The sequence below is a fragment of the Rattus norvegicus genome, chromosome 2 (assembly GCF_021556685.1).
Source record: "Rattus norvegicus strain SHRSP/BbbUtx chromosome 2, alternate assembly SHRSP_T2T, whole genome shotgun sequence".
NCBI lineage: Eukaryota > Metazoa > Chordata > Mammalia > Rodentia > Muridae > Rattus > Rattus norvegicus.
Window position 1 is genome coordinate 150,491,240 of NC_141535.1, and position 27,124 is coordinate 150,518,363.

General features: G+C 35.6%; 1 protein-coding gene across 3 annotated transcripts in view; it reads left to right on the top strand.

Moving 5' to 3' along the window:
* The first annotated feature begins 944 nt into the window (after positions 1 to 944).
* The window catches only part of LOC148006699 (rho GTPase-activating protein 20-like), a 36,589-nt gene continuing 10,409 nt past the window's right edge, over positions 945 to 27,124 (top strand). For 2 of the 3 annotated variants that reach the window (XM_087640791.1, XM_087640801.1), the window contains exons 1-13: positions 945 to 1,059; positions 2,904 to 3,080; positions 7,608 to 7,757; positions 9,090 to 9,131; positions 9,629 to 9,710; positions 14,119 to 14,196; positions 15,809 to 15,872; positions 18,680 to 18,862; positions 21,063 to 21,241; positions 21,655 to 21,816; positions 22,777 to 22,886; positions 23,275 to 23,464; positions 24,870 to 25,128. In XM_087640791.1, the coding sequence (XP_087496917.1) occupies positions 2,938 to 3,080; positions 7,608 to 7,757; positions 9,090 to 9,131; positions 9,629 to 9,710; positions 14,119 to 14,196; positions 15,809 to 15,872; positions 18,680 to 18,862; positions 21,063 to 21,241; positions 21,655 to 21,816; positions 22,777 to 22,886; positions 23,275 to 23,464; positions 24,870 to 25,128 (1,642 nt within the window). In that variant the 5' untranslated portion in view covers positions 945 to 1,059; positions 2,904 to 2,937. The remainder of the gene's footprint in view (positions 1,060 to 2,903; positions 3,081 to 7,607; positions 7,758 to 9,089; positions 9,132 to 9,628; positions 9,711 to 14,118; positions 14,197 to 15,808; positions 15,873 to 18,679; positions 18,863 to 21,062; positions 21,242 to 21,654; positions 21,817 to 22,776; positions 22,887 to 23,274; positions 23,465 to 24,869; positions 25,129 to 27,124) is intronic. The other variant, XM_087640794.1, reaches the window with a different exon arrangement.

Here is a 27,124-nt window from a genome sequence, read left to right on the forward strand (position 1 = left end):
TTAATCAAAATTTCCTTCTGTTAAGTAAATGTATATTTTAAATATTCAAACTGGGTTGCAGGACACAGAAGAGAAACCATCAAACGAATAGTCAGTATATTAATAGAGGGCAGGCTTTTATTATAGATGAGAGAGTGCAATATACAGAGCTCAGGGCAGAGAGAAAAACAACTTTATGTGACCAAGTCTGTCCATGAGAAAAGGGAGAAAATCATGAGAAAAATTAATACTAGCAGGGTCAGAATAAAGTTCGCCTTCATAAGAAATAATACTCTAGAACGTTTAGCGAGTTTCCATCTGGTAGAACAAGACAGAAAGGTTTGGAATGCTGTGGATATTTAGATGGGAGATTGAGTTGAGATTTATAGAGTATTTCTCAGGTTGTTTCAATCAAATTCTTTGTCTCTAGGCTACACTCTATAAAATTTACTGCATATTAATAATTGTGTGTCCTCCTCTGTACCCTTCAAAGCTGTCTGGCTCCACAGAACTGTGTGAAGGTTTCAGATTCTCTGTCAGTAAAGCACATTCCAATTAAAATTCCTTGTGATTTTGTGTCTATTCAGCTCTAAGGTTCACAGTGTTAATGTCGTCTACATGCTACCTTTTTATAAGGAGCCTTATGTTGAAAAAAATAAGAATTGACAATCTTCTAGGATTCATATGCATTTCACAATATTCCTCTTATCATACACATGTCTATCTATCCATCCATGTATCTGTCTTTTCTCTCATCTATATCATACAGCTATGTCTACATCTATATGTATACTTATAGTTGTGAAAATGTTATTCATTACAAATACTGGTGGTTCCACTTGTGTATTCCATGTTTTAAAGCTACAGGGAGAGAAATGGAATGCACATGTCACTTTGCCAGATGGCATGAGCCATAGAATATTGACATCACAATGGTTCTTCAGCCTGACAACTACAGAATCCTCAGACTTCAGTTGCTTTCTAGCCACTGCAGTCACCGGTTTGGTGTTTAGAGGCAGAGAGGTGAAGGAAAAATTCACGGTGTTCGATAAATTCTTCATTGCAGGCTCATCTAATAAGGTATGTATTTATATAATTTGATTCTCATGATAGACTTATGGTATCTGGAAGTGTTCTGTCTTGATTCTTCCAGATCATGTGAAATAACTCTCAACTAAAGTGGTTTCTTGAAAAGGTAATCATTGTAGCAATAGTCAACACCAAACTTCTACAGAAACAAAGTTATCACATGGAGAGGGGTATATTTGAGCTACAGAGGAGAATAATTTGGGTAAATTTTTAAAAACTGTACAAGTTAGAAATGAGGATTATTTTATTTTCAACCCATGTCATTACCCACCATGACTGCAGATAATGTTTTTAAGAAACTGGTAAATCTAACCTACAATCTAAGAATTCTCTGGTTTTCATGAAATTGTTATTTTTTCCAACACACCTTGTATTCATTGGAATCTAAATCTCAAATTTAACATTGACTCAGATTAGAAATGCACAGCTTTCATGACATGGTTTTACTTTCAATTTTGTTCATCATGAAACTATTTTTAAACATATCTTATCATTATTGCTTGATGTGTGTGATGGCAACCATAGCTGTTCTGTGTTTGAGGCATTGTTTCATGTGAGTCTTAAGTCCTTTAAAAAGGACAGCTAGGATATATCTGCAAAAATTCTTTGAAAGATGTAATATACATATATTATACTACATATTGTGGTATATTTTACTGTCACTTGAGTAACTTCGCATTTTAAATATCCAAACTGAATGAGCAGGGAAAGTAAAGGAACCACCAAAGCAGAAGCCACTGCATTATTAGAGCAGCAATTTTATTATGGTTAAGAGAGAAAAATGTTCAGAGGCATCCGGAATATTTCAGGATATAGAGAAAAGAAACAGGTTTGATACGATCAAGTCTAAGAAAAGAGAAGGAATACAATCAGAAGAGAACAAAGGAGATAGGTTGGTCAGGAAAAAGGACTCACAGAGAGGAGGGGGGTTCTAGCACATATTAGGAGTCAGTATGATGAGGAAGGGGACAGGATGTTGGAAAAGTACAGAAACCTAGATGGGGATTTTAAATTTATATAAAGTATGTTTAGCCCCTTCAGGAATAAAGAAGGTCAGAATGGGAACTGATATCCTGTAAGAACAAGTCAGTGGAGAGTCATATGTCCCTTTTGCCACAAGGGAAATATGTACCTTTGTTAGACAAGACCAATTTCACAAATTTTTTATGAATGTTTGTTTTCTTTTTCATTTTTGTTATTGTTGTTCTTGTTCTTGTTTTTGTTGTTTGTTTTTATCTATTTTTTGTTACCATCAGGAATCTTTCTTTACTGTATCTTGAGCTGGACCAAGCCTGGCACTTCTGAGTCCCTCCAAGAGACCTAACTAAATCATCTAGATAACCTGATTATTTCTTCACATCTACTATGTTAGCTAACAAAGATTTAGTTATGGCATTTTCTCAGAGTAGCGTATCTGATATCTGTCATATCATGTATCTACATTAGTATTCAAAACAATTTCAAATTTTCAGTTATAAATTAGCAGTGTAGTAACTTAGTTGGATGATATCACCACAACTTTAGGATCCACATTAAAGTGTTGCAGCATTTACACTTTGAGAACTATTTCTCTAGATCTTTACATTTACACTTCTTCAAACTATCCCCATGACTCATCAGAAAAGATTCCCACTTCTGAAAAGATCCCAGTTCTTCAATATGTTCCCAATAGTTTCCTTCATACATGACATATTTTCTGTTACATTTTAAAGCTGTCTATAGCTCAACAGAATCATGCTTGGAAAATTGAGTCTGTCTTTTAACACCATTTATCCTTTAAAATAGAGTATGAATACCGGTCTTATAACTTATCCACTAAATACTTTCTCTGCTAGGTGCAGTTCTGTATGAGGAGCGTTTTTTTCCAACATGGAAATGGTTGAGGAAGAAGATGTGGGAGAAGAAAATCGAGCCGTGGTTTGCCAAGGTGCCGCGGTTCTCGGAAGAGGCTGGAAAAGAAATAAACGATATCTCACCCTCTTCACTGATGTTTTGGTTATATCCAGTAAACTGTAAGTATAAGCATCATGCATTCCTTACTATAAGAGGCCACACATTGGAAAGGATTTAATGTACAAAACTATTTAAACTAGCATTTATTTTTGAGATTATAATTACTTCACTACTCTCTTTCGTTTTCCTCTTCCATGTCCTTCCATAGATCCCTCCTTGTTCTCTTTTTTTTTTATTTTTTTTTATTAACTTGAGTATTTCTTATATACATTTCAAGTGTTATTCCCCTGTCCCGGTTTCCGGGCAAACATCCCCCTCCCCCCTCCCCTTCCTTATGGCTGTCCCCCTCCCAACCCTCCCCCATTGCCGCCCTCCCCCCATAGTCTAGTTCACTGGGGGTTCAGTCTTAGCAGGACCCAGGGCTTCCCCTTCCACTGGTGCTCTTACTAGGATATTCATTGCTACCTATGGGGTCAGAGTCCAGGGTCAGTCCATGTATACTATTTAGGTAGTGGCTTAGTCCCTGGAAGCTCTGGTTGCTTGACATTGTTGTACTTTTGGGGTCTCGAGCCCCTTCAAGCTCTTCCAGTTCTTTCTCTGATTCCTTCAACGGGGGACCTATTCTCAGTTCAGTGGTTTGCTGCTGGCATTCGCCTCTGTATTTGCTGTATTCTGGCTGTGTCTCTCAGGAGCGATCTACATCCGGCTCCTGTCGGTCTGCACTTCTTTGCTTCATCCATCTTGTCCAATTGGGTGGCTGTATATGTATGGGCCACCTGTGGGGCAGGTTCCTTCAGTCTCTGTTTTAATCTTTGCCTCTCCCTTCCCAGCCAAGGGTATTCTTTTTCCTCATTTAAAGAAGGAGTGAAGCATTCACATTTTGATCATCCGTCTTGAGTTTCGTTTGTTCTAGGGATCTAGGGTAATTCAAGCATTTGGGCTAATAGCCACTTATCAATGAGTGCATACCATGTATGTCTTTCTGTGATTGGGTTAGCTCACTCAGGATGATATTTTCCAGTTCCAACCATTTGCCTACGAATTTCATAAACTCGTTATTTTTGATAGCTGAGTAATATTCCATTGTGTAGATGTACCACATTTTCTGTATCCATTCCTCTGTTGAAGGGCATCTGGGTTCTTTCCAGTTTCTGGCTATTATAAATAAGGCTGTGATGAACATAGTGGAGCACGTGTCTCTTTTATATGTTGAGGCATCTTTTGGGTGTATGCCCAAGAGAGGTATAGCTGGATCCTCAGGCAGTTCAATGTCCAATTTTCTGAGGAACCTCCAGACTGATTTCCAGAATGGTTTTACCAGTCTGCAATCCCACCAACAATGGAGGAGTGTTCCTCTTTCTCCACATCCTCGCCAGCATCTGCTGTCACCTGAGTTTTTGATCTTAGCCATTCTCACTGGTGTGAGGTGAAATCTCAGGGTTGTTTTGATTTGCATTTCCCTTATGACTAAAGATGTTGAACATTTCTTTAGGTGTTTCTCAGCCATTCGGCATTCCTCAGCTGTGAATTCTTTGTTTAGCTCTGAACCCCATTTTTTAATAGGGTTATTTGTTTCCCTGCGGTCTAACTTCTTGATTTCTTTGTATATTTTGGATATAAGGCCTCTATCTGTTGTAGGATTGGTAAAGATCTTTTCCCAATCTGTTGGTTGCCGTTTTGTCCTAACCACAGTGTCCTTTGCCTTACAGAAGCTTTGCAGTTTTATGAGATCCCATTTGTCGATTCTTGATCTTAGAGCATAAGCCATTGGTGTTTTGTTCAGGAAATTTTTTCCAGTGCCCATGTGTTCCAGATGCTTCCCTAGTTTCTTCTATTAGTTTGAGTGTGTCTGGTTTGATGTGGAGGTCCTTGATCCACTTGTTCTCTTTTAAAATCATGGCTTTGTGTTTTTTATTACTTGTTCTTGCCCATTATTTCATATGGAAACTAAATTAACATACACATATATAATAGATATGTATGTACACATATAAAGGTATAGTTTCTATGTATTTGAATATAACATGCTCAGTCAGTATAATACTGTGTGTATTTGTGTTTTCAGGAAGGTATATTTGGCATTAGATTAGTAACTATGTGACTTTCCTAAGTGGGGGCTCTCTTACTCTCAAATTTCCTTAGTGGCCTTTACTTCTTTGAGTAGGGTTGATGCTTAGTTGACTAACCCTACATATTTGCAATTTTTTTGACACATTACTTAGGTACATTTAAAAAATGAATTAAGGTATTACTCTGTTGTTTGAATCTGGCAAAAGATTAGCAACAAGCTACCAAGGAGACTGTTATGCTAGCATGTGTCCACAGTTCTAGCATTTTAAAAATTAACTTATGAGTATTACAACTCATTATGAGAGATTTATGAAATATACAGGGATGCATTTCTCTAAATAAAATAATAAATCCATGATAAGCAGGAGCCTTCTTGCTTGGTACAGTATAGAAGCAAGATGGTTGGTCATAAGAGGCTACACATGTAAGTCTCCTGACCTCATAGTTTCCACATTAGCATGAAGAGGCAGGAAGCAACTCCTATCCCTCCACTAATCAAGGAAACTGCTGGTACTTAGTCTTGCTTGGTGATTCTGCAGACACTAGATAAAGTGAGATGATTGAATGAAGCTGTGTACATGGTTATATTGCAATTTATGGTGATAGAGTGGTTTTCTGGGACCACATCATATATAATCTCTACTGGTCATGATCATAGCCTTCTTATTATTCTAGAAGGTGTGATGTTGGTGCTGACACTATTAAGTAAATATTTTAAGTTCTGTTCTCATAAGTACATAAAATTAGCAGACATCAATGAAATAGTCTATAACATTTTGGTGGTAGGGGGTTTAATTTTCTGAGAAACAGTGAATTATTTTCCAGAAGATCCATTTCACATATTGTGAGAAAAATAAAAGATTCAGGTGAGAGTTCTTCTGTACATTATAAATACACCAACTGGGTACATTTTTCTTGCAACCCTGATCAGTCATGTAAGCTCCTTCAAAGAAAAGGGTAGTTAGTGACGTATTGAGGCAGGCTGAATATAAGAGAATTGACTGGCTGTCCATCAATCTGTCCATCTTTCTTGATTCTCTACACACCTCCCTACTTTCCACACTGGAAAATCTTCACACTTTATTTTAAAATATAGCTATCAACTTATCTGAAATGTAAAAAGAAAAAAACTGATCATTTGCCATATAAGTGGAGTTGCTAGAAGGAATTCAACTTCATTTTGTGTTGTGAGAATAAAGGAAACAGCAATGGTTGGTTTCTTAAAGGCAGTCTATAGGGTCCCTTCTGTCGGGTTGCCATAGTAATTAAAACTATTTTTAGATTCACATTCATATTATAGAAAGAAGGTTATCAAGCTTATAAGAAATGATTGTCATGATTTCCATTTTCAAAGAAGCTTATCTCTTAACAGACCATGGGATGAGAAGTTTTAGGTTCAAGGATTTCTTGGAAATTTTGATTTTTATATAGGTATATATATATCTATATATATATATATACATTTAGATGTTTTCAATGGTGAATGTAAATAATAGATATAACTGTCTCATATTACTGAGACGGGTGTATGTATATCTTGAAGTTACATGTTACATGTTACATGATAGCGTGTATTTTGACTATAGCATGTAACATCAGATTACATGAGGAATCTTTTTTTGTAGTGCAATTAGTCTTCACATGTTTCCAATATTAAAGGATTATATACAGGATTATTTGGAGCATGGCTTATTCTTGTGATATTCTGTCCCCAGAATTAGAGAGGGATTCATTTATATCTTCAGTTGTGTAGCCACATATTAGAACACAAGTATTCGAAGGAAAGTTTAATACCTGGGTTTACACAGCAAACACACCAGATTATATTAGGTTCATCATTAAAAAATTCCAAAAAAAATCCATGAATGTGCGTTGGAGATCTGTCAGGAGATAGAATGGAAAGGAAAATTGAGGAAAAAAATCATTAAACACACTGTATTTTTATGGAGAATTCTCAAGAGCAAATTATCCATAAAAGGAATGAAAAAAGAAGAAAATTTATACCTCAAAGATGATTGTTTGTTAAAAATACTTCTAAAAATACCAGTTTGTTTGATAGGAATGCATGCTTCTGATTAATTGGAAAAATTATTGGTAGAAAGAATCGTGGTTTTGGTTACTTGTGCGATATGTACTTTGTGGGTTTCCTAAAGGACAACTGGAAAGAGGTAAGTGATTCATTTAGTACAGGGAGATGCACAAGAGAAAATGGATTTTGTAAGTCAAACAATAGTTTTGATTTTATTCTAGAAAACTTGTTACATGTAATTAATAAAAATAAAAGTCTTGAAATAATTTTCTTTGTGTATTATGAGAAAAAGCAAAGCAAAATGGTTGTTACTTAGCTAAATCCAGGTAAGAAATATTGAAACAGGTCACTTTCTAAAAATGAAGCTCTGCCTGGATACAGAAATGGATGTGTCCTCCTTTGCTCTGGGGCAGGCAGAACTGGGTCTTACCACAATTCCAACTACCATGCAAATTAAACTAACGGAGATATTTGATTCTCTTTTTAGGAATAAGAAGAAGTTTAAAGTAAAGCATGTCATTCCATTGACTTACCTGTGGCTTGGTGATGAAGTGGACATATTCAGGACAGACAACAGCCCTGCTTCCAAGTCCATTTACCTATATTGGCCTATGGGAAATGCTGTTGTCACCTTTTGGTAAGAACTAGATTTCTGACTGGTGATCACAAGAGGATTGCTTCAGAATTTCTGGGTCGAATTAATGGTGTGTAATTCACTTCCCAGTGAATGAGTATACTCATTCAAAAATTCTCCAATTAAAAAACAATAATCAGGCTATGGCTATTGGTGACCATTGAAGAATGTGTATCTAGTAACTTCTTTCACCAAAGATTTTCACCATCACAAAATATTTGCAAAACGAGAATCAATTTTATACTGTGTGTATATAGGAGGCCAACTCAACTTTCCCACTTCTATGATGACCCTAGATTTTCTATCCTCTTCACCATATACATTTCTACATGTAGGTACGTGATTTCTGTTCTGATTTCTGATGTTCATCAAGACTCCACAAGAGCTGTGGGGCAGGACAAAAGTGCATTGTCTTCTAAGAAAAATGTTGACAGGACAAGGTGTTACTATATCGTAGACATTCTTCTCCCCAAAATGATCTGATTTTATCTGTGTTTTAAAAGTGCACACATGTATAGTATAGTATATTATGTTAAAATGTGACATATACTTTCTATTTGTATTAATTGAATGATGAAAAATTACTCATGCAACACACAAGTATTTAAATTTCCGTGTAGCAGATTATCACTATCGTCTATAGTCAATTAAAAAGGACTAGTGTCATTAGACCGTCAGAGTCAGGTATAATTTGCAGAGTTAAGGAAAATTTCAAATTTGCATTCTTAATTTTCATGAGAAGATGTGCTCATGGCATATTGATATTATCTTAAGTGCAGTTGTGGGAATCAAAGGGATTGTGTACCATATACCTTCTGCTCTAGACAAGCATACACTGAAACTCAAATTTCTTTTCTACATGAAAAGTACATGCACACCCCAAATTTGAGCCCTTTTCATTCTTCTGTCCAAACTCTTAGTGTCATCACACAGTTGACTCAGATAGCATAAACAAAAGTTTTATGAGAATTCTAAGCTCTATGGGTTTGCTCTTTACATGGAAAAGCATTTGTCATAGACTCTGACAAAAGAGAAGATCACCTTTGGTTGTTCTCTGAATATTTTCTACTCCTCTGGTAAAAATTCTAAAGATGGTGATTTAATGCTTAGTGTTTCTCCCTTATAGATATGATAAGTATTATATTTATGAATGGTAAAGTGTCAAATGACAGCATTTCCATTCCAAAAAGAAGGGTCGTTAAGAAGTGGAGTCATTTGGAGACTACCAAATACATCTATACCATAATTAATTGCCACAAACTTAAGATACTTTTATACATAATAACTTTAGAAATCTTACCATTTTTCACAACTCTAATTTTTTCAACTTTACAGTTCCATGGAAGAGACCATTTGGTGGTACTTCTTTCTACAAAGGTATTTTACCTATGTTTGTATTTTAAATCAGCTGTTAATTAGATGATGAATGGATAATGCTTCATATTCTCCTGTCCATTGCTTATTTTATTTAATTTTGGGCAAGTTCGTCATGTATTATTTATTCTTTGTATTAGAGTAAACACTACTCTCAAGTCTTAACTTTAAGTTTCCCTAAGTAGATGTCACTCTAGTATGCATATTCAAACCATCGGCTGCTTCCTCATTTGAGGTAAAGCAGATTTCTACTATTCTATTCGTTTCAGATACATCATTTTCAGGACTGGCTATATTATTTAGGTCAATATACTATTATTACCTGACCATGTTGTTTCTGAAACATTTTTGAGAATTCACCAGTCAAATAATGAACTTTGCTGAACTTATTTTCTTGTATTGAAAGTTAAGATGGTTCTGAAAACACCATTAACAGGGATTAGCTTGAAATAAGCTACTAATTAATTTTGCTGTACTATATGTTTTGTTGCATTTGACAGATCCATTCGTGATGCGAAGAAGCAGAACAAAACAGATCTATCCCTGCAGATATCCACTGAGGACATTGCACACTGTGACACTGTATGTGAATACATATGAAAACTAATATTCAGGTTCATGATTAGGAGAGAGACAGTTTGTAAAGTAATGGACGATGGAGACATAAGAAGTGCATTGATGGGGAGAGTGGAAGTGACGAGGGAGGGACAGGTAGAGAATGTAGGCATTAGTGTGTGGATATTCTATCTGTATTCCATGCACACATAGGACTCTCATATGTGACATGTAGATAACACATTAAACAACACTGATTCATGTACTCGTGGTCTGAAAACAGGAAATAATTTTTGTTAAATCAGTGAAAATTGAATAAAGTAGTTTCCACAGCAAATCATTCCCATGAGGTATTATTACTACAATTAAACTGCCCCCTCCTGAGGCCTTATTGCTTATGTATAGCCTTTTGTGTTGTTTCCATTATTCCTTATATATTTTAAAATATTTATGACTAGTAAACCATTCTTGTTATGTAAGATTATCATAAAGATTTAGAGTTCCTCTCCTTACCGAATCGCTCAGTGATATTTTAGCTCCTAATCTTCATCCTGTGCTCCTCCTCTATGTCCCTGACTGTGCATCCTCGCACCTGCATTTGAATATCAGCTACAAAAGTGTGGCCTTTTATTCTCATATTCCTTTGAATATCCTGTCAGGAGGGTATCTTTACACATAACTTCTGTTCACAAATTACCCTTATAAATTTAACAGTGGTGTGTGTGTGTGTGTGTGTGTGTGTGTGTGTGTGTGTGTGTGTGTGTGTGTGGTGTTTACGTGTGTCTGTGTTCATCTTTGTGTACAGTGTTTAGGATAAAACTTACAACTTCACACATACTATTCAGTAGTTCTATCACTGAGTTAAACTTAAGTGTCTTTTAAATAATTGTCTATTTTCTTAATGCTTAAATTATTGCCTACTTTCCAGTATTGGTTTTAGTGCAGATGAAATATTTCACTATTATGCAGCATGTAGAGCATTGAAGACATTTCCTACTGTAAAGCAGAAAAGACTGTGGCTTAGTGATCACCATCTCTGTCTTTCCTAAATGCTAATGGGTATAAAATGGACCTAGAGCCAGTGTTCTAACACGTCACTGTGGATGCTACACTAGACTTACCAAGTTGAAAACAATGAAGATAGTTTAGATCACCAAGCAATTTTTTCTTCTTACCAGGTCTACGTTATACAAAACAGTAATTAAATATAATATAAAATAAATTTCGTTTCAGTGACATAAATCAGGGAACAAGCACTAAGTTGGCTGACCATTTGTGTCCTCAGGACAGAGAAGAGCAGAAGAGCAGACCGACCCATAGGGAAATGTTCTCTTGCCTCTGCTGTTGACTTCAGCTGTGGCAAACGCTCAGCATAGGATATGAACAATATTCCTAATGTCTTTCAACACTCCTGTGACTTAGATACAATTCCTATGAAATGAACATTTTTACTAATTTTCTCCTATGACTCTATGCTTTAATATTTTATCCTACCATAATTACTGAAAACCTTTTGTGTAGTTCAGAATATTAGTAATATTTACTTTTAGCTTGCATTCCTGTTATGATATTTCCTTCTTGTCCTTCAAGAGACATTATCAAATCATCAAAACACTCTTCTACCTTTCTTCAATATCCTCCATTATTTTCTTTCTCCATGTTCTCTAGTGAGTATTTAGAAATACATAATACTTCATTTTTATATTATATGTATTATAAATAGTAACATATATGCAAATTTCTTATTGGTTTTTTTGATTTTCTGTTAATAGTTCAGCCTTTTCTTTTAATAGTTTGAAATTTTTTGAATTATCCATGTATTTCATTATACTTAAGATACACCTGTAAAGATCTTCTATGGATAAATTAGGAAAATGTTTTTACTATTTTCATGTTTGTATATTTCCTCCAAATTTTTCCTTTTATCTTACTCTTAATATTCAATGTAGTTTCCCACACTGCTTATATTTTAAGGGATATCGATGTAGATGATTTTAGAATTATCTTTATTAGGTAATTTCATATAAGTATAGAAATGCCAAATCACCTGCACAATATCATGATATCCTCCAATTTTTCCCCAATCGTGTTCTTATCTTCTCTTGAGTGCAATGATTATCAATGTATAAAATATTTTCTTTAGGGCTTAGTATTGTTTAGAAAAGAACTGCATTGTCCTCCTGAGTCAATGCATATGCCAGGAATGGGGGACAGTATTTTACTACATGCCTACATGACTTTAAGTAATGTGTTTTGAATTTCATACCTTGTTAATAATATTATCACCAAATTCTTGAACATTTATTCTATTAATATGCAATTTCAATATTTACAGTTATTATTTCTAACTGAATGTATAGTCAAATGTATTAAATTAGCTATATTTTTATTTATTTTTGAACAATTAAAACATTTTATTCCTCAGAGAAGAAACATTTGAACTATTGTAAGGTTGATGATATAAGAATGCCTCACATTTTTGTGGTTCATCATGAGTCAAGAATTATTTAAACATGTATTATAAAACTTCCCATTGTATTTTCATATTCACGCTTTTAAAATGTTAATTTTAAAAATATTATATTGAAAAGTTTCTTTGTCTTGAAGTCTGTTTTGTAAACAAAATAACTATCAGGAAGAAATGTACACATCTTTTCAATCATTATTAAACATTGATATGTTTCTAATGGTCTGAAAACAAAATTTTTTACCATAATGTGAATTAAAGTCCTATACAAATAGTTACCCTATGGCATGTGTGGAATTCTTTATAATAAAACTTTTTATCTTAAAATTACACGGATATTTCAGATATTCAACAGAATATCAGAAGCTTTACTTTTCCTTAATGTGCTATGCTCACATTGTGTGTTTTTGTGTGTGGGTGTTTGTGTCTAACTGTATTTGCGTCTAACTGTGTGCATGTGTGTATATGTGTTTATGTTCCTGTGTGTATATGGTTTGAATGGATGCACATATTTCATTGAACCATGTTGCTGTAAGAAGGAAACTTACATGTGTTTATTATCTTCTATTATGTATGATTTCTGATCCCTGATCTACATTTTCATCCATAGATGATTAAGTTTACATTATGAACAAAACCTTAAATTGGTTAATTTCATGTTACATTACAACTACAAGATCCGAGCTGTTTTTTTTTCATATTCAAAGATGCTTTTGCATAATTGTTACCCTCTGTTTAACTAGATGCAAAATGAGTTAGGGTAAGGTGTCCTTTTCATAAAATTCTACTAAGCTGACCTGTAACATTAGGGTCTTCGATGACTCTTCAGAACCACACAAACAAACACATAAACAAACTAACACACACACACACACACACACACACACACACACAAGCACATGCACATGCAGAGGCTCACACACACATACACAAACTCTCCTCATTTTCAAAGTAAGAGTTTATGCCAAGCAGTTGATTAATAAAGATAGTAAAAAAATAACATATAAAATCTCTGGGAAAGAGATGGCTTGTGAAGTGATTTCCTTTGGTCTCTGTTCAAGGTTATGGTTATGGATAGGGAGAGAGAACCTGTGCTGTGTTTCTTATTGAAGGGACTCTTTCCTAGAAACTTAAAATCCTTATCACAGATATATGACAATATAAAAACTAACTTCATAAAAATATACTTATCTACTCACTGTCTGGTTATGTATAGATTTCCAGTACATCAGTGTTTTTTCTCAGACTACTACACTTTGATTTCATGCTATTTCCTTCTTGCTGTCTTCCTAGGTTTTTGGAGCAGATTCTAAATATGAGAGGCAGTAGAGAGCTAATAGTACAGGACCCTTCCTTATACATGGGTGTGTTAAGAAATGGAGTCTTCTCTGTAAAATATATATTTTGGATTTCTAGATCTAACATCCTAAAAGATTTCAACATGAGTGTACAGATATAGAGTATCTGTATACCATTTTACTATTTACAACCCTGATATGAGAAGAGTGCTCACTAATTTGAATTGTTATAAAAATAATTGTGCTGCTTCTCATCCTCATTTCCCTAGAGCTGTGCACATGCAGCACATGGAAGTAGGGTCTAATGCTGGAAGTCCAATTGGGAGGTAGCAAATGTCTCTTCTCTCCTTTTAAGAGCCCTCCATGACTACCTTATGCCATAATTAAAGAAAAATCGGGATGCTTAGCACTAGCACGCATGGCATCTCAGTCACCCTTTATCTTACACAACCTGTGACAGTCATGTTTGATTTCTCAGTACCCAAGCTTTCAATTTTAAGATAAATATGTTATCCTCAGTGTCTTCCAGACTTATGGGAAGAAAATAAGTTACATGTTAGAGGAGTCGTTACAGAGTATAAGTTATCTACAATGATTAGATCATAGTAAATTTGTACATGAGCTTTCACGTTATTTTAAAGCTTTTTTTTCCTCTCTGCACATTCTATAGCCTCTATATGTAACAGCAACAAACTTCGATACAGTGAATGACATAATCAGCAAGTTACTACCAATGATGAGAAAACATGTAAGTTACTTTCAGTCTATTTTGAGTTAAAATGGAAATTTGTTCTTGAGATTCACGTATATGGAAATGTGTATATACAGCAGAAATATGATCACTATACATTGATATATCATATTTGACAAATGCTACATTTTTAACCTGAAATTATCAGAGGCATAATAATAGTCCTTTGAGTGACATTTTTTCTTGAATTCGTGTCTAGTTTTATGTGATTTAATGAACTCATAGCCTAATGATGTCAGCTATATGTTTAGATTCACTAGATAATAAAATTTATAATAAATTGTGATTAATTTGTCATATGCTCACACCTAATTTAAAGGATACCAATGTTACAGGGAAGAGTTTACTTTCGTCTTTGCTTCTCTTTTTCTTTCTTTTTTTTAAAATTAGACTATACTCCCTATTTGGTATATAATTCTGTCGTCTTGCCCATTTCTATTTGTTTTTATCTCTCTGTATGGAGTTGTAAGCGTACTTGTTCTGGTGTGTTTATTTTTAACTTTGAATAAGTCTTTAATGAGTGCATCTTTTTTTCTATATTCTTTCTGCATACATATGTGTATATATCTTTGTTTTTCTATTTTGAATGTGCAAGTGTATCTCTGTTTAACTGTGTATGTGTGAGTGTTGCGATGGGTTTGTGTTTACGTGTCTATCACTTTCTGTGAGTTTGTAAAATGAGAATCTCCATGATGCTCTGTCTCTGTCTCTATGCTCCACTCCCTCTCCCTTCCTCCCACTCTCTCAAACTTTTTCTCTTTCTGTTTCATTATCACCTCTCTGTGTATGTTGGGGTGTGTTTGGGCAGTTGGTGGTGTGTCTGCTTGTGTGTTTTTTGTCTCTAGTATAATACTTAAAATCTATATGGGGCAATGTCATTGCTTTTAAATAGGAGTCTAAAAGAAAATAAAATTAATAACTCCAGTTAGACCACTCCTGGGTGGTGCTCAATAATTCAACAGAATGTACTATTCCGATGATCGTTTCAAATGGATACATAACATTTTGTGCAGTGAATACGTTCCAGACCTTCTTTCCAGCATTGCATCTATTTTCCAGAATAGACCCATGTCCTCCATCTCCACAGACAGGACATCTCACATTGAAAGCCAAAAGCAGTTTTCCCTTCTAGGTACCCTCAAAGACTCTCTGTTTTTGACTGTTTTGTTCTCTGTTCTCTAAGTTATCATATCTTTCAAATGTTCCTTTGATAAAGTCATCATCGTCACCATGAATATATGCATCTGTGAGCACTAGGTTGTGTGCTCATGTTAAGTTGAAATTGAATATTCCTCGCTCAGTATGCACAGATGTAAGAAATTACATAATAATATTTGTCTTGGTTAGTGCTAATGGCTGAATGCAACTTCTTATTTTACTGTGGATCAGTAGATCAAGGCTCCATCCAAGAAGAAAGGCAAATACCCAAAGGTTTTCTCCTGAAATCAGTCCTGTTTGCTCAAACCTGTGTTCAGAAGACATATCATTAATACTGGTCTAAATAATTTCCCTGCTAGAGAGCTAGACATGAAAAGTAAAGGAAATTGCTAGACTCTTCAAGTCTCCGGTGTCAGCTTATTTGTGATGGTTGCTTCTTTTTGCCTTCCAGGACATTGAAGAATATCAACTGTGGTTCTGTCCTCGCCCTGGGGAAGCTCCAAGAGCACTCCAAGGTAATAACAGGGTAATCTGAAAAGGGACTAGCTGAGTTTGGTGAATTCTCAATGTGTCCATATTTTGTCTTATACTTAAACACTAAAACAAAATGACTTAAACAAAATGTCATTCATTTAAATCATAATTAATAACTAATATGACCTTCAGACAGAAGATAACATCTCATAAGCAACAGTCTGACAATGACAGGAATTTTTCTGTGCTTTTCTTTTTGTAAAACTGAATTTTCCTTCAAAGGCCAACAAAACAAAACTTTAGGCATCTTCTTTCTGGAGAAAACAATTAAAAAAATCATTTGGTGATCATTACAGAAAATCCTCCTAGCTAGAGAGATATCTCAAGGATTTCCATCACTCCCATGGTAGTTTACACCGTCTATACCTCCAGTTTCATGGGATCTAATTCCCACATCTGACCTGCACACACACCAAGTTCAACATAGTAAACAGGTATTTATGTTAGCAAAAGACTTACGCACAGAAACAAGTTTAAATCTAAAATGTAATATCTTCAATTTTTTCTATTTATTCCAAATTATATAGATTGTTTTGTAATGAATAGTATAAATGTAGCCATTTCTCTGGATCCATGTAAAATATTCAGTTGACATCTCATAGGACAAGTAATTCTGTAACTGGATGTGAGATCATATTCTGATTTCTGGAGACAACCTGACTTAACCTCAGCTACTCTATTTATTGCGTTCTTTTATTTCAACACAAGATTATTGCCAAATAAATAATGTTAACAGAAATATCAGAAAAGATTGAATAAGAATTAAAAATCTGAGATCACCAAGTGTGCTTGCAAACCTGGTCTTTTCAAACTATTGAAAATGTGAAGTTCTAACACATAAAGAAGATGTTCCTTCAAGTGACATAAATTTTGGCAGATTTAAGAGCACAACCATTCTGGAAATCAGTCTGGAGTTTATTCAGAAAATTGGACAGGACCAATTTTCTGAGGACCCAGCTTTACCTCTCTTGGGCATATACCCAAAAGATGCCCCCACATATAACAAAGACACATGCTCCACTATGTTCATAGCAGCCTTATTTATAATAGCCAGAATATGGAAACAACACAGATGTCCTTCACAGAGGAATATTATACAGCTATCTAAAACAATGACTTTATGAAATTCATAGGCAAATGGAGGGAACTGGAAATTATCATCCATAGTGAGGTAACCCAATCACACAAAAACACACATGGTATGCACTCACTGATAAGTGGTTATTAGCCCAAATGCTTGAATTGCCCTAGAGCACAGAACACATGAAACTCAAGACGGATGATCAAAATGCGAATGCTTCACTCCTTCTTTGAAAGGGGAATAAAAATACCCTTGGCAGGGAATAGGGAGGCAAAGATTAAAACAGACGCAGAAGGAACACCCATCGTAGCCTACCCCACATGTGGCCCATACATATACAGTCACCCAATTAGACAAGATGCATGAAGCAAAGAAGTGCAGACTGACAGGAACTGGATGTAGATCTCTCCTGAGAGACACAGCCAAAGTACAGCAAATATATAGGCAAATGTCAGCAGCAAACCACTGAACTGAGAACGGGACCCCCGTTGAAGGAATTAGAGAAAGGACTGGAAGAGCTTGAAAGGGCTCGAGACCCCATATGAACAACAATGCCAAGCAACCAGAGCTTCCAGGGACTAAGCCACTACCTAAAGACTATACATGGACTGAACCTGGGCTTCAACACCATAGGTAGCATTGAATAACCTAGTAAGAGCACCAGTGGCAGGGGAAGCCCTTGGTCCTGCTAAGACTGAACCCATAGTGAACGTGATTGTTGGGGGGAGGGCGGTAATGGGGGAGAATGGGGAGGGGAACAACCATATAGAAGGGGAGAGGAAGGGGTTAGTGGGATATTGGCCCAGACAAAAGGAAAGGGAATAGCAATCGATATGTAAATAAGAAATATTCAAGTTAATAAAGAAAAAAAAAAGAAAAAAGAAAAAAGGAAAAAAAGAGCATACTCTCCCATTCAGGCCGGATTTTTATGTTTTGTCAAGTATAATCGTTGTACTAAATCCTAATGATTTTTTTAATTTCCGCAATTTCTGTTTTATCTCTCTTCTCATTTATGATTTTGGAAATCTGCATATGATTTCTGAGACTTTTAGTCACTTGAAGTTTATGTGTCTTGTGATTTTCTCAAAGAACCAAATCTTGGTTTTATGTAATTTGTTTCTAATTGATTTCAGACCTGATATTATTTCCGGCTGTCTTCTTCTCTTTGGTTGGTTCTCTCCTTTTTGATCTAGACCCTTCATTGTGCTTTTAAGTTGCTAGTATAGGATATAAGAATTAATTTTGTGAAGAAAATTAGTGCTCATATGTATTTTATGTATACAGTGTGAAATCTTTTAATTGCTTAATATTAAGCTTGACAAGTGAAGTAGGATTCTAATGATGTAAAAAGTTTGTTGATATTAGTACTCCAACAGGCATGTCTTCAAACTTTTAGAGCAGAATAGAACAAAAGTCCCTCTAATACATTGCACTGCTAGGTCTATATTCTGTAAAGAAAGTGGCACACTGAAATTTTTCTCATCATTGATTTTAGAGTTCTCAGCTTACTTAATTATAGTGTCTCTGTAAGGGTTCTAGGGTTCTAGTGTGCACAGTCTACATTATCCAGAAGAAGAAGAAGGAAGAGGACTAGGAGTAAGAGGAGAAATATGAAGAGGAAAAATACAGCAAAGCATTCGAAATTGTATCAGAAAGTTTGCCCATATTCACTTGCATTGGTTATAATTCATGTTTTTTTTCTCAAAGGAAATGAGTATCCACATGACATTATAATGATAAATATTCAAAAGAACTTCACTTCACGGGACTTAAGAAACTTTACTGCTTTCCCTTCCCTACCTGGGCTGATCATGAAATATCTAAACGCTGATGCACAGGGGCAATTCATCTTAAGGCCCAGAAACTCAGCCAGAAGCCAACAGCAAAAAAGTGAGTCTGACATCGTCTTTTGGGTGGCTTTTCTTAGTTCCCATTTTAAATTGTCATAAATATCACAACATACTATCATTTCCTTTCCTGGGAGTGGGTCACTGTACTAATCAAAATAAAAACTAAAAAATATGTGCCAGGTCCATATGAACAGAACTCTAAATTCTGATGTGAAGACAAGGCTTGGTTATAGGGAGAACGTTTCATTTTTTTTCCAGGCACCATAAATTGGTATATCAAGCACTGTGTGTATACATTTTTTTCCTATGAGAATTGCTGGTCTAAGCCATGGATCCTGATATGTTGCCCATCAAGTGATTGTATGATATAGACCCAAATTACCTTATAAACTGCATTTTGACAAACTATTGCAATGAATGCTACATAATAAAAGTAGACTTATGGGATTAAAGATATTCTGTTGCAGGGTTGAATAGAAATTAATTTAGGCTTTTAGCTAACTCTCTAATCTCACTTCAAATTCTATAAAAATACCCTTTATACCTATATCTGGAGTCAAAATGATGCTAAAATTGATAGACTGGGCATTTTGAATTTTTTTAAAATACTTTTCAAAGGATAGAATTCTTTTATATTTTCTCCTCACTCTCTTTTCTTGGAAAACTCCCACTTTCACAATTGATTTCTTTTAAGTTTTGTCTTTCTATTTTTCCTTAATTATTCTTTTTACCTTTGAAATATTCTTCCCTTCCTGGTCCACCCCTATGAAAAACCAACCTCATACCTCTGTCCCTTTGCCTCTTAGACGGTGCTACCCCACCAACCTTCCTACCCCCACCTCACCCATCTATCCTCCCCTTCTCTGTGTCATCAAGCCGTCACAGGAGCCAGGACATCCCTTCCCCATGAGGACTGACAAGATAAGATCTGCTACATATGTAGCAGGGGCCACAGACTGGCAACGTATGCCCTTGGGTTGTTAGCTAAGAACCAGGGAGCTCTGAGGTCAAGTAAATTAATATTATTTTCCCTCTTATGGGGTTGCTATTCCTTACTAGTCCTTCATTCCTTCCCGTAATTCGTCCAATGGGTAACCAGGGTTCAGTCTGATAGTTGCCTGTAAGCATCTGCATCTGTCTCAGTCAGATGTTGATAGATCCTCTCAGAGGACAGCCATGTCAGTTTCCTGCCTCCAAGCATATCTTTGCATCAGCAAGATTATCATGTTTTACTGTCTATACATAGGGTGGACCGGAAGTTTTGGCAAGTTCAAGAGTGCCTTTCCTTCAGACTCTGCTCCCATTTCTGTCCCTGCATTTCTTTTAGACAGAAACAATTCTGAGTCAAAAATTTTGAAATGTGTTTTGGTATACATATATATATATATAAGTATACCCAAACATACACACACACACACACACACACACACACACACACACCTACACACATACACACATACACACTCACTCACACACAAACACACACACACACACACACACACACACACAAACAAACACTGATTGAGATACATTTGTCAGTCTATATAATATTACTTGTGATTTCTTCCCTCCTGATTTTGCATTAGGTAGCCAGGAAGACAATATGTTCTACAGTGATAAAGGCTATTTTATACGGTGTTATATTACTCATTTGTTTTCTTTTAATTTATTTGTTTTAAGTAACATATTTAAAATTTTATTATGGATCAATATTCTAACAGAAAACTCAGAAGGGAAAAAGAAACTAGAATTTCAGCTGTATTCTTACACTAAAATATATAGTCATAGATATTTTCTCATGGGGGGACATACTGCTGCTAAAAAACTTAACAATGGTTCTTGAAAATGCTGAACAAAAAATGAAGGATAAAAAGACCTTAGTAAACAGAAAAATTTTAAATGTGAATAAAGGCAAGGGCATCAATGAAAATGGATGTGACTACTGAAGCAATAGTCTATACATATTTCAGGGAGCTTGTTCAACCAAGGTGTCTAGTATTTCATGATGCACTGTGGAGTGAGACAGCATCATCTTGTGGGAATTCCACCTAGAAAACTTTAGACCATGTCTTAGAGACATCACTAAGATTAATAACAGTGTAGGTTATATGGGAAGAAGGCTGCATAAACACAGCAGAATTGTTAACCTATAAATAGGGACATTTTGTAATTGAAATTAGTTTTGTAAAAGATCTTTATAAATTATACTCTCCCATGTAATGATCTCAACTCCTGATCAGATATGAAGGAAAAGACTCTTAAGAAACAAAGAACTTCTACATCATCGTGGTGGCACAGCATCTGTGTGCCTCACCCAGACCAAATATGCACCACCCAAAAAGTTAACAATGGAGGAAAACTGTTTGGAAGAGAACTCGGTTCCATTTGTCAGAATGGCAACCTGCCCTCGGCAATTCTGGTATGTCTCATATGGTTCTTCTCTGGTTCTCTTAAGACAAAAATCCTGCTTCTTAAATACCTGACCCCTTCACTTCTATCACCATGTGGAGCAAAAATTGTGTCTCAAATCATTGGCTTTAAAATAGGAAGATGAGAGAGGGTTACTCATGAATGATGTATTGGAAATATTTGATTTAATTTCTTAACAATTTTATAAAATGTGATGAAAAGCAATGTTCCCTGAACTTTAAGGATTAACATTGGGGTTGTATGTTTACAACAAAAGATTGAGGCACAAAACCAGCTGAGGTTCTGTGTGTCCATGCAAGTACTTGAACTGCACCTGTGCATACCATTTGTCTGGTTCTCACGGAGCCAATAATGCTCTGTGCTGCACAAAGTCTGACAGATATTTCCGTATCTACTTCTCAGGACATGCTGTCCCTACTAAAAAGGGAAGGGCCCACAACTGAGGGTGTCTTTCTAGTACGTCCGAGTATAACATTGTGCCAAACAATAAAAGACAAATTGGATTCAGAAGAAGAGGTGGACATGAACAAGCAATCAGTGCATGTAGTTTCGTGGATCTTTAAGGTAGGGAAAGTCCCTCCATCATCCAACCTCAGGATTCCTGAGTCTATGGGATTAATGCTCTTCTCTTTGTATTCCCTTGAGTGACAATAGATACGCAGGAGAGAAATATGGTAAGCTCAAAGTCTCCTGTGTTAACGTTAATAATGTGGATGATGTTTATTCAGAAATTATTTAAGCAATGATATTTTGGGGTTATCAAATGTGCGCCCTCCCCTCATTTCTAGTAGACCCAATCTCAAAGCAAATGTCCTTATCCTCTGGTAAACAATCTTTGTGACTCTCTTAACCAATGCACAGAGCCCCAGTTCAGGAGTTAGTATGTATGTTTATAAACTGTGGCTCAGAGCCACAGGATATTTTGTTCATTGTGCCTTAAACAGCTGTAGTTTTTGCTCACAGTCTTCAACCATTGGAAAGAGAACTTTTTTGATGAGCAAGGGCTATATTATCTGTGAATATCAGTTAAATATTTATAATAGAGTTAGGATTCACACTTGTGTAATGAAATATGGACAGGGCATTCTGTAAGAACCCTGGGCACATGTTATTCCATGCTTCCAGTACCAGACCTGGCTTTCTGCTCCTCAGAAATCAGATAATAGCTTCTATGGTTGCTTTTGTTGTTGTTACCATTATTGTATGTTTCTCTCATTTAATATAGTTTTCAAGCTGAAATATTGGTTGCCTATATGTGCTAGCTTGCTCAGCTGTCCACTAGAGGAATGTTGAGCTAAGGAAAGATGTTTCTATAGTCCAATTAAATCTGAAAATCTACTCTTTGGTTTCTAGTTTGAATAGATGAAACTTACTGAACCAATATATCGTGGAACATTCTAAGTAGGGGAAATTAGCAGAGCTGTGAAGGAAGTTAGAATTAATGTGAAATTTACAGTTGAATGCATTTTGAATAATTTCCGTGATTAATTTTTTTCCATGAAATAATTGTCCTCTCTTTTCAAGGACTTCCTAAAAAACATTGAAGGAAGTCTGATGACTTCAGAACTATATGATGAGTGGATTGCCGTAACGAAAAAAGTTGATGAGGAAGAGAAATTTGCTGCAGTGCAGAGGTAATTGTTGGCAAACTCTGTGAACAACATCAACAAAATAGAAGTAATATTTGCTTACACATTAGAGGTAATAGATCACAGAAATATTTACTAAAAACATTGACAATAGGCAAAACGTTTCAATTGTTCACAAACACAAAAGACACTTTCAAAAGGGAAGTGTGTGTTACCAGGGGAATTACAGTAGCCCAGGCTTATTATCTTACCTTCACATTCTAATTAGATTTGTCTTTTTTTCTGAATTGGATAAATATTTCAAGCAATAATTGAGTAAAAATTCTTCATCTTATTTTCAGAGCATCAAGCAATTGATTCTATTACTCTGTTCCCTTCATTCACATTTAGAAATTGAGTGTACTTGTTTAAAAATAACTCTCTCTATGTTCAGTCTTTTAGATAAACTGCCACCTGCAAATGCTGTGCTTCTGAGGCAATATTTTCAAATATTATATGAAATTAAAAGTAATTCACCTGTTACTGAAATGTCTTCTTACCATCTATCTGTTGGGATAGCCCCATGCCTCTTATTCATGCCCAGCTCCTGGAATAATGGAAGGACAAAAGACATTGCCAAAAAGGTAATGCCTAGCTTTGATAAGCCTTTACAATATAAAAGGGAAAACACTATTATCCTGAGCATCTGGGTTATTTTGTTGTGGTGGTTGATTGTTTTGACTTTGGTATTGTTTGATTTTGTAAAGTAAGTACAGCTTTGAATGGAGTTCTTCTGCGGGTAAGGAATCATTGGTGAATTTTACCTAAAACACAAATGGGTATTTGAGCTCAGTGACTCAGTCTTTAGTCGTCATTTAGAATATCCTAGACTCACTCAGTGAAAACAAATGCTGTGAAATGATACAAAAAGTAACAATTCTGGATATTGGGTCAGCAAAGCAGACTTAATTCTGATATAATCAGTGTAGAATGTGTGAAATTCTACTAGCTTTCAAGGTGGTTTCCCCAACAGAACAAAGACAATGGAATTTGAATTGTTTTAATCAGATTTGGTCATTAGGACTCATGATTAATGTGAGTAAATATACCCTTGGGCTCTGGATGCTGGTTATGATTGGTTTAGAGAAGTGATTGAGTATACTGTTCTCTGTTAATCACATTTCCAATACTATGATGAAATATCAAAATGTATATAATATAGTGATCGAATGGTTATATTGATTCCTAAGCATTTGAGTTTCTGATTCATTATTAATTAACCAATTGTCCTTGGACCTCTAAGGATCATGTTGTAAAGAGCCCAACTAAGAAACAATAATATTCCTCATATTGTGTAGAATCAAAGATCAGGAGTAAAAGTTAGGGTCCCTAAGTACCTGCAATTGAAGATCCATAATTATCCCATTTCCTCCAAGAAGAACTTATTTGAAATACCTCCCAATATAATGAACCATAAGATCAAGAAGTTACCATTACTTCTCCACTAAGTCATCGCTGTTTCAAGATTAAGTAATTAAGGATATATGAAGAAATGACACTGAGAGTGAGATATTGATGCAGCTGTTACCATTGCGCTGTACTGAGACATGGGAATGTAACTGGTCAGACGGGTTTGACTGTCTCTGGCTTTTTAGGCAGCCCATGGGAACTTTCAGTAAGATGGGGCCCGCATTTCCCTCCATAGTTCTGCCTTTCTAGGAGCATTCTTACAATCATGCTCACACGTGGATGTATCAAATGGAACCAAAGCTATTTCAGTGGACAGTATGCATCACATACTGGCCATCACAATATAGAACCTGGAAATCATCCTCTTATATAACATTGCACTGTGATGACCACACTTGCACATTTGATCTCACAATCTTTTAAATTTATGACAAAGCCAGCCCCCTAGAGTTTCTAACAGCTAACTTTATCTCAGAATTTTGAACTGCACTTTTTTTTCTCCAAGACTAATAAGGGAAATGTGATTTGCAACCAGGCAAACTAAGAGAGACACTTTGTGTTTGCCCTCTTTTAACACAGATTTCTCTGGTAACATTTATGATCGAAAACTGTCCAAAAATTTTTGGAGAGGATGTGGTTGCAGTGCCGTATGAAACTTCCCTATCTCATCCTCCCGGAGCAAAGTCCTCATGTTCCCTGAACACTGCAGCAAATATCAGAAACGTGAAGAAAACCGAACGTGGACTGAGCAGATGCCCCGCTGGGAGGACATGCACTCCTGGCTACCATGCACGGCCAGGAAGTCCAGCTGCCCCTCTTCCCTGTGAAGGCCCTCTAGGTGTGTATACTTGTTCTACTACCATAACTTACAGTTAGAATCATTGAGCACTGAAAATGTGATTTGTAACAAACAGCAACATAGGATTTACTGAAGCATGTGAAGGAACATTTCACCTATGCATTCTAGGAATTATACTACTGTTAGAATTTGCCTCCTAATTTAAGTACCTCTTCCCACTGCTCCCGAGTTTATGTTAGAGGTTGACCAAAAGCTTCTACCTGAAAGCAGATGGCAGTTGGACACAATAATTAACAGAAGCTTTTTGGACAGATATTCCTGTCATGTTGTACAGTAATGATCAAAAGAGACCCTTTGTCAACACTCCCTTCCAAAGACCAATAATGGAGGCTCATCTCAAAAGTAAATAAGCCCTAAACTCTAAATATATCGCCAGTAATGATTTCTTCATGTATTTTACATACTCACAAGCACATAAGAAAGCATACACACACAGAGACACACAAACACACAAACACACAAACACACAAACACACAAACACAAACACACAAACACAAACACACACACACATACACACACACAAAACTACGTACTGTATGCCCCCATCTAGTAATTTATCAACTATTGCACAACCATTGGTTTGTTGTGCTCATCTTTGAGCAAACTCAATGTCCTCTGTTTCATACATTTGTAAACAAGCAGATAAGCACTACAATCGAGGGAGGCCAAGGGGACACACAAATGAAGAAGTCTAAGTATTTCTTTTTAAGATTATATGTAGTAAAAATAAGAGAGTAATATTCCATAAGAATACTCAAATACCTTATAAACTCTTTCAACCAGTAGTTACACCGGAAATTAACACACAAGTTGAGTTTCCTTCTTTATAAAAATCACAAATTTCCTGATACCTAAATCAATGAAACACCATCTCCCCAGTAAATTTCCAAAGTATAAAGTTACTTGAGGAAATTCTGAGCAAGGAGTAAAAGACTTTTATGATTAGAAGCACAAAAAACTAAAGAACAAAAAATACAACCCAAAAGAACAAAAAATCTTATAAATTGAAGAGTTATCAGATAATGGGAAGATTCCCCCATGCTCATGCATCAGTAAGATATATAAAGTGAAATACCTAGACCATCTTATAAGACCATTTTTCTTCTATCCTTTTAAAGCTTGATAAAATTTATAAGAGTTGGATGTTAGTATGAGAAACAATATTACAGAACGGGAATTTTTTATCCACTTTCCTCCCAGTCTTCTGCCATGTTCCCTTAACCTCATCCATAAAATCTCCCCAACATGACTTCCAAAACATTAGCTGAACAAGGACATCACCAATGAACATGAAGAGGAGAATGGGACCCAGAACCTACAGAGCGAAATTTAGGCAATTGCACAATAAGAAAATGTATGCAACTGTATCCAATAGAAGTGTGTTTTTTGGATAAAGACCAAAGATGGAACCAGTTTTCTTATCCGACTGATAGTCTGTATATTACTGCTGTGAGACAGTGTATGCTTTCCTTTATTTATGGGTCTTTGTTATTTTCTTGTTGCTGTATACTTTTTCCCCTCTTTTGTTGAAGACTACAGTTTTATTTATCATTCCTCTCTTCTTGAGTACATAGACCATAAATTCAGACTGCTGTTTCCCTTTTGTAGACCAAGACTGCTGAAGAGAAATGGTTTACTGGTGATTATACTATGTAAAGTTTCTCCTCTTGTGTTGATAGGAATGCCACGTTTACTCAGTAATAAAGCCTAGGATAGTATCTGTATTCTTTGACAACATGTTGAATGTTGAGCCAGGCTCATCTATATTTTAAAATGTTCATTGAAATTTCAGGTGTTAGTCAAATGCAGCCAGCTGTATGTGACTTGGTCTGTTCCTTTTATATTTTTATATTTTTATTTCTTTATTCTCTTAGTCTTTGATTATTCTGTGTCGACTTGATGTTTTCTATGTTTCTAGTACTTTAACAGGTATCTCTTTCTGAATTGGGGGCTATAAATGAAAAGGGGTTACGA